We start from the raw sequence: 8,644 nt of genomic DNA, 5'->3' as shown, positions 1-8,644 counted from the left end.
AGAACATTCTCTCAAGCACAAAATGAGATCTAAGCTATGCTAAATCACAACCACAAGAGTAGCTAGCTGCAGCAGCCAAGGTTTCTTTGGGGTGATAAGGTGGCTTTTATTGCATGTCAAATGTTTACAATTTCGAGTTCGAGGGCTTCCGTTCATTGTGGGTCACCAGAAAGACCCTAATTTGCAGCTAAGACCCTCACTAAGTACTGTAAGACTTGCCACAAAGAACCCTGAAAGGAGTTTTGGTGCAAACAAAACTGCAACATAAGCACAGGCTGAGGGGTGCACTCTACCCCGCCGTGCCTCATATACGCCCCCACACCCCAAATGCTTGGCTTCTTCAGTTAGCAGTAAAGTCACAAACCATAGTATCTTCCATGATACTTCAGGGGGAAAAGCCTAAGATAGAAAACACAGTATTTTGCAAGTCTCTGAAAGCACTCCCTTGGGGGTCCTACTTCCAACGTATATGAGATTTTACTGAATGGAGACCTCGGATGAGTCACCCAGCTCCCCTGTCGCCTTCAGGAAGGCGCTGATCACTGCAGGAGGAAGCATCCCAGTTCCTAGAGAACGAAGCCTAGATGTGCCAAAGCTAAAGTCTCTGCAGAGCGGAGGTGGTTGCTGACACTGCAATGCTACCACAGTAAGAGGGAGCTGACTGCAGTTAGAAGGGAAATGACTGCAGTTAAGATGCAAAAAGCAGTGATACTTCTAAGACAAGCACATGCACACCCATTCTTGATTTGACAACACAATCTAGTCTATTTCAAATAGCCAAGAATTTAACAGCTTGGAAAAAAATCTTCAACAGGATAGCTGTCCTCAACTCTAAAATAAGCAAGAAGAGAATGGTATTTACTGATCTGAATCAGTTAATTGAGAAGAAACCTACGTTGTTGTTTTAGATTAACAGGCCTCACAAAAGGGTAAATTTCCATCACATTTCGTTTTTAAAAAATAACGCGTACTACTCTGCAGGTTTAGAGATGAGTTCGAGAAAAGAGCGCCTCTTCGCCGGGGTCCGCCCACTCGCCGCCGCCCTCGGAGCCCGTGTCGTCTGAGCCGGAGCTGGCGCTGGAGCACATCTTTCTGCGGGAGCCGTTTACTTTGGCTGCAGAATTCCTCTCTCCTGTACACCTTGCTTCATAAACAGAAGACACCTAAGATTAAAGAACAATTTTCAATAGATCAAAAGCCAGATTTTTTCAAAAGGGCTATGAGATTAAAAAACAAATCACCAAAGTTTTCCTGTGAAGAACTAAAAAATAGGAAGAGTTTTACTGTTTCAAAGCAAAACCACCTGTCCTCCCCTGACGCAGAGGTGGGCACAGAGGTGGGCGCCGGGCTGCGCTCCACGCATGCCACACCCTTCCAGGGCTCCCACTCCAGGAGAGACCACCTAACCAACCACCAAAACCTCAGTGTGTGTGTATGTGTGTGTGTGGGGGGTGTTACCGGTGACCACGGAGGGCCACGTCAGGTAGGAGGGGCAGAGAATATACTTCTTTGGAGGAGAGGTGTCCTCACCCAAAGGCTGAGAAAAGCGAGCCGAAGGCACAGCCACAGATCGCCTGGGATGTTGGGGCTGCGCTTCTCCACTTAGGTTCTGTCAGTACCTGGTACTTTGTAGGGAAAACTCTGTTGTGTGGGACTGTCCCCAACACAACATATCAGATGGTCAGTATCTCTGGCCCCCATGACACTAAATGAAGTGGGGGCCCCTCCCCAGTCATCACAACTAGCAGCGCTCCCTCCACCCTGTCATAGTAAACTGGCAACAGTGCCCTCTCCCCCTAGTAACTAGTAATGCTTCCCCCACCCACTGCAGCAACGCCGCCCAAGGCACAGTCACTGGCAGTCACTAGCGAAGTCCTCCAGTCAGTTACTTGTAACACCCCCATCACAGTAACTAGCTATGCCCCTCCCCCAGAGTACATACCAACAGCCCACAGTTACTAGCAACAACCCCCCCCCCCAGTTACCACCAACACCCCTCAATTTTCCAGTGACAGTGCTGGCCCTGTTGAGAACTCCGGAGGCAGGAGCACAGTAAGGCAGCCATACTAAACAAGGGGGGAAGGACAGGAGAGCAGAGGGGCTCGTGGGGACCAGGGCCTCGCAGGTGCCTCACAGGCAGGGAGTGTGGATTCTGCTCTCAGAGCAACGGCCAAAGGACGCTGGCTGGGACGTGGGGCCTGAGTCACACGCTGAGTCCTCACTCCCTCAGCTCTGTCTGCGCTGGGAGGAGGCTGCATGACCTGGGACACACAGTTTTGAGGCTTCACGTGCCTCAGTTTGCGCTTTTGCAAAATGGTTACCAGCACCCACCTCAGGGGGCTGAGGTCCCCCTGCCTTGCTGTGTGGGGAGAAGACTGAGGAGGGACAAGCCGAAGAGGCAGCCAGGGAGAAGGCAGGGCAGCCATCCAGGGGCTGGCCAGGCGATCTGCACGAAGCGATGGGGGCGGGGGAGGGAGAGCGGAAATGGCTGACGTGGGATGGCAGGACTGGTGACACACTGAACGGACGGACTTGTAGGTCTGGACTGAAGCTGGTGGTGGAACAGGGCATGTCCCTGTGAGGGAAAGAGTGCAAAGGTGGGGGGGGTCCCCAACACCCAACAGGCCCATGTGGCTAGAGCACCTTTAAAAAATACTACAGGATGCTCGGGGGGTACATTCCCATAGCACCTGAACTGACACTGACAGTCACCCCGAGAAGGAACACAAGTTTCCTTCCATCATTCCCCTGCCTGCTTGCCTCACTGGGCAAGGTCTGGGCCTCCACGGAGCCAGACACAGGCCCGGCTCAGCTCTCAGGGAGCTCACAGGCCCGCGGGGGAGGCAGACACGCAGTCAGATGCTAGGCCAGCGACAAGAGTTCTGTAGCCTGCATGCGTGTGTGGGTGGCAGGGTGGGTAAGGCGTGGCCACAAAGGGCGGGTCTGCCTGTGGAGGCCGGGAGGGCTCCCCTGTGCTGTGCTGTGCAAGAGGAGCAGGGTTTTCATGGGGAGTGACAGGTGCAGGTCTGGATTTAGAAATCCCCTGGCAGCAGTGCAGAGGGCAGCTGGGGTGGGGGAGTGGGAGGATTTGAGAAGCCTCGGCAGTGAGGGTTCAGGTGGGAGGTGACACAGACCAAGTGAAGGGCCACAGAGGAGAACGGTCACATCCACAGAGCTGGGTGACCCAGGAGGCCGGGGAGGGGCAGCTTGAGTGCCAAGGTGGGGGTGGCCGTTGGGAAGTTGGTAACAAGGAGCAGGACAGTCCACTTACCCTATTAAAATCTAACAGACGCTCCTCATTACTGGGTATTTCTTTAGCATCTGGATATTCTTCTAGATCATTCTCTCCCTTGGCATTTGTGTAACATTCTTAAGCATTTTGAATGGAGGAGGGAAAAGAGGGAAAGGGGGAAATTCCATTAAGACACCGTTCTGAAACATACATTCTTGTTTCATTTTCTGCTCAAAGCCAGATCACTCAGGCCTACCCACCCCCGGGGGATAGGCAGTGGTCACTCAAAGCAGACATGGCCAGCATCAGTCAGCCCGGGGCGCGCGACAACACCCGCCAACTTAAAACTTCTGGTAACAGGCTGTTTACGGGGCTTCCACAAAGCAGGCCAGCATCACTACATACTCCTGCTGTCCCACCAAGGACATTCATTTAGCAAACACACACAGGCAGACCTCGTTGGACTGCACTTTATTTAATTGTGCCTCACAGATACTGCTTTTTGTTTATTTTACAAATTGAAGGCAGGACCCGCCACCAGTAAGATTATGACCCGCTTTGCTGCGGTGGTTTGGAACTGAAGCAGTGCCTCTGAGGTCTGCCTGTGTTCACAGCGATGGTGTGACAGGCGCTGGGGACACAGGATGAAAAGGATGAAAAGACCGACACGTTCTGAGCTCCGATGTACGTTGTATGGGGGGGAGACAGACGATGAAACACATGTATGTTCACATAACAAATGGACAAAGGAATTCCAGACAGGAGGAAGCGCAATGAGAAAACAAAACAAGGCAACATCCTTGCTCGTTCTCCCGCAACCCAACAACATACTAAACGCTGCATTTCTTCTACCTGCGGACTAGGGAAGAGAAATGACGCTAGTGGTTTGGTTGGGTAAGAACCCCACAGAAGGGGACAGAGAACTATAAAGTGAAATGTGAAGAACTCAAACCACTTAGTCCAATGGCTCCCCACCCTGGGTGCATATTCCCATCACCCGGGGCCCTTTAAGGAGAATCTGCAAATCCAGGACTCTGAGATTCTAGTTGCATAGGTCTGAGGAAGAGTCTAGATATCAGGCTTTTCTGAGGAGCTCCCAGATAATTCTTTTTCCCTCCCAGTATTCAATATACATACATATTTTACTTATTTTTACATTATAGTTGCCTTTCCCCTGGTAATCCTGCTGCATACCCAGGGCTCAGACGCACCAGTCTTGATCCAGACCAACCCCTACTCAGCTTAACCCTACGGGAAAGGCGGCTGGAGCAGAGGTGCAGGGAGGAGAGCCCTCGGGCAGACCTGGCTTTGGACCCTGATCCTGACATCACTGTGTGTGCAAGTCCTGTTTCCTCAAAACCAGGGCTCTGCCCCTGCTGCCGCACTCCAGGTGCCCGACGGAGGTTCCATGAGATGGCACACTACTCCTTTGGAAACCCAGACAGGGCAGGGCCAGCGCTCAAAGGCCACTGCGTCCTGTTGCCATCGAGGGGACCTGTGCTCCAGGGAAGGCCATCTGGGCCCTGCTCGCCTGTCCGCAAGCCCGCGCTCCCATGCTGTCCTCGTCATAACCTGGACTCTGACGGCTTCAGGTCCTCAAAGTCGCTGGCTTAGGCTCATGACCATCGCCAGGCTCTGGGATGAGACAGACGCCGGGGACTCCTGGTGAGGCCACTTCCTTGTGATGTGATGGGCACATCACAGAATCTGAGCCCCAGATCCCTTCTCTCCAACACAGGACCACCATTTGCCCTCACAGATTCCCATGCAAGTTCAGAGAGAGAATGCGCATGCAGCCCCGAGTTCAGTGCATCTCCATCTTCTACAAGTGCTAACCAAAGCCCTGGGCTTGGGGGCTGGCCTGCTCCAGGCGGCCGGGGAGGACACCACACGCTGGGAACCCCATTCACCCGTTCCAGGTGACCATCTTTTCTCAGCTTGCTTGGCCAAACGCTCAGGGTCCCCCCTGCCCCCCCACTTTGGTTACCGCTTGTACTAGGGGGATGTGAGTGGTGGGGAAGGGACTCTTTTCCCGACTAGGATATGCCCCCAGATGGAGCTGCACACATCCCCGCCCCTACCCCCTCACTTTCTCTTTTTGCTTTAGGAATTCTGTGTGTACGTAAGCACATTGTGGGGTTCCGCGGAAAGGGCCATGCTGAACCTGCCAAGGTCGCCGTGACCCGCGTGTGGATGGCTACCACGTTCCGGGCGTGACCAGGCACCAGGCCTGCTCTGGACACTCTACTCTTCACAGCTGCCTTCTAAGGAAGCCCTGCTTTTAATATTTTGGACAAATACAGACAATGGAGGCACAGAAAGCTCCAATCATTGCCCAAGATCTAGCAGCTGGTAATGGAGGGAGGCACTTGATTCCAACTCAGGTTTGTCTCCTGATCCCTCACCCTTATCTATACTGTTTCCTTCCACGACTCTCCCTTTAGGACTAAAATAATACACTTACAGTGGCTCTTCCAACATTTAGAATCCAGTACGTGGGCTCTGGAGTTCGCCACTTGGGACAGACGCGCCGTGCAGAGTCTGCAAGGCCCGTGTTCCGGCTCCTGGCTGCCCGGCTGACCCCGTTCCTCACCGCACTCCCGCACAGTTCCCCTCTGCCAGGCACAGCGGGGCACCACATGCGCTCCTGCTCCCGCCCGTGCTTCTGCCTGGTACTTCTCCCTGCATGAAGCCCCAGCTGTCCCCTGGCTTGCTTCCTGATGCCCCAGGTCCTGCTCAAATGTCAGCTGATCCGAGGGCAGGACCTGCCATGTTTGCCTCTGCATTCCCAGTGCCTAGAACAGTGTTTGGCCCGAGGGAGGCACGCCAGAAATATTTCCTGAACAGATGCACGTATGCATGCACAGACAGGCCGGGAGGGGGCAGAGTGCATGCCAGATCGGCTCCTGCGCTGCTCTGGGTGCCTGGACAAGCTGCCTCCCGGTGAAAGGGGTGACCCTCCTCCTTCCCAGGAGGCTGAGCATCTCCAGGTCAGCCCAGACTCGGAGCAGCACGTGCTTGTTGAACATCAGCAACTTCAGAAGCTTCAGGAGCTGAGCCGAGCTGAGTGGGTGAGAAGCTCCCTGTCTCTCTGGCTGAGCTTCCCTGAGACTACACACCCCCCTCCCATAAGAGGAAAGAGCGATACTTCATCACGTCACTCCAGGGCAGCTGTGCAGTGACCATCTCACAGTCGTAAGGGAAAGGGCATCCGAAAGCCTGCTTACCATGAGTTGCCCACTGGGAGTCTCTACATGCCCCCCCCACAATACAAAAGCACTGCTAACTGGACGTGCTAACGCATGGACAGCACCTGCCAAGCGACTGACTGCAGACACCAAGGACCTAGAGCTAAGAGCTGGGACTGGGTTCCTTACTAACTAATGAACGATGGAAAACCGCACAGAGGCCACCTAGACAGCCTGGGACAGGCTGGCTAACAGAACAAGACCTCGTGCGTCTGGAAAGCCGTGCTCCACCCCCCAGGTGCTGATCTGTCTCCACCCCCGGCCCCACCCCCTGGCTCCTCCCGGGAGGGCCCCGTGGCCCTGCTCTGGGATGCCGGCCCTTCCTACTTGTATTCCTGTGCTGCCTCTGTGACTTCACGCTCACCCAGTGACCCAGACGAGACCAGTCAAGGCAGGTTTGTGCTCCTATCACCCTCGTGCCTCCCTGGGCACCAAGTGTGACAGCTGCTGCGGGAAGCCAAGCTTCTGAACCAGAAGAAGCCAGGCTAGACTGCAGCCTGAGCCTAATGGCTAATGCCCGATTCTGGGCAAAGGACTAAACCTGAGCTTTTTTGTTCCCCACCTGAAAACCAGGGGTGGCATCACACGAGGCTTTTGTGCAAGTTACATAAAAGAAAAGCTACTGGGAGCACCTTGTAAATAACAAAGGGCAACCAGACATTAGCTAACAGTGGAGCAACAGGCCTTTAATAAATGCTGTTAAATATCAAAATTGCTAAAAATGAAGACCCCCTGTGCACTCCTCCTGACCCCGCAAACCTTTGGGAAGGAGGGAAGCAGGATTTGGAAGCTGTGCGCACACAACAGAGAGAAGGAGGCGACCAGCTAGGCGGCCAGGGCCGGGCTGCGCAGGCGCACTGAGCACCTGCAGCGGGCGAGCGAGGCGGCGTGGGCAGTGAGGGACGTCACTGGCTCCACCTTAACCACTAATTAGCTGAGGAGATGCGACAGACAGGTGGACGTAGAAATAGTAACGAAGGGTTTTTCTGTCCCTCAGGCTTCTGTTAAATAAACCCTGCAGCGAACAGAAGCCCAGGAGACCACAGCAATCCGGACAAGCTCATCCCCTTGGCTGATCCATTTAGGTGGTCACCCCCTTAGTTCTCACTTCTCCCAAAATTTCAGGTCAAGATATTTTATAGTTTCTGGGTAGGTGCACCGGGAGGCTCACAGACTAAAAGCACCTTCACTAAATCTGCCCCAGCCCCCATCTCCCTCTGCCCAGACTCCCCTAGCTCCCCCTGGCTGGTTTTTGTTTTTTCCCCTCTTGCCCTTTACTTCTCACAGAAAGTCATTCATTGAACTCTGGCATCTTCTACAAAATCTCCCGGGGCTGTTCTCTTCTGTCCACCCCCAGGAGTGCCCCAGGCCAGGCCTTGGTCCTCTCACTGCAAGAGCGTAAGAACCCCTGCAGCGCCCTTCAGCTTTTCTAGTCCGTCTCCACTCTGCTGCTAGAACTGTTTTAAAACACAGAGCTGATGTCCTCCAAGTTGAGATCCTGTAAGTGGCCTTCCCTTCCTGCACGTTAAACGCTATCTGAACCTGCCAGCAAGCTCCTTCCCATCTGCCTTTCTGGCCTCAGCCACCAGCCAGCTGGGCCCTATGGGTCCCTGTGCCCTCGACTTGCCACAGATGCTCTTCCCTTTGTGCAGCCCCTTTGCATGGGACCACCTTCCCTGGCTTCCCCACGTGGGGGCCTTCCTGAAGGCTGATTACTTTCTTCCCCACGATCCACTGGGAGCTGGCACAGTTCTCGTCAGAGGTATTTCCACATGTCCCCTACATCAGGCTGTGGCTGAGTTTCAGAGCAGGGTCCAGCTCTCATTCATCTCTCTGTCCCCAGTGCCTGATAAATGCTGGCCACACAGAAACCTCTTGGTAAACGTTTTTTGGACTAATAGTCACAGCAAAAGAACTTATTGCTCTTAACTGAATTAGAAATCAGAATGAATGACCTAACACAGGTCCCCTTACCTTCACACTCGGATGCAGGAAAAAGAGGCGAGTACAAGGCTTTTTCCCACCAGGTCTGTTTTTCTTGACTTCTATTCACTCCTTGTACATCAGTGTCCAATACGGGAAACTATTTAAACCAAATACAGAAAAAGTTTACAGACTTTCAGGATAAAAGAAAAATTCAAGCATTAACTAGGGACTACAAACC

At 53.5% G+C, this 8,644-nt stretch overlaps 1 protein-coding gene across 9 annotated transcripts in view; it reads right to left on the bottom strand.

The window, feature by feature from the left end:
* The window catches only part of KIAA0232 (KIAA0232 ortholog), a 79,210-nt gene continuing 70,566 nt past the window's right edge, over positions 1-8,644 (bottom strand). For 6 of the 9 annotated variants that reach the window (XM_074320929.2, XM_074320938.2, XM_074320933.2 and 3 more), the window contains 3 exons: positions 8,455-8,563; positions 3,272-3,369; positions 1-1,163 (listed from right to left, as the gene is read on the bottom strand). In XM_074320929.2, coding sequence (XP_074177030.1) covers positions 984-1,163; positions 3,272-3,369; positions 8,455-8,563 — 387 coding nt within the window. In that variant the 3' untranslated portion in view covers positions 1-983. The remainder of the gene's footprint in view (positions 1,164-3,271; positions 3,370-8,454; positions 8,564-8,644) is intronic. The other 3 variants (XM_074320943.2, XM_074320947.2, XM_074320967.2) reach the window with 1 other exon arrangement.

The sequence above is a fragment of the Rhinolophus sinicus genome, chromosome 1, assembly GCF_057876585.1.
Source record: "Rhinolophus sinicus isolate RSI-liver-muscle chromosome 1, RSI-T2T, whole genome shotgun sequence".
Classification (NCBI taxonomy): domain Eukaryota; kingdom Metazoa; phylum Chordata; class Mammalia; order Chiroptera; family Rhinolophidae; genus Rhinolophus; species Rhinolophus sinicus.
The sequence above is the reverse complement of the archived record's forward strand: the minus strand, read 5'-3'. Positions and strand labels throughout refer to the sequence as shown.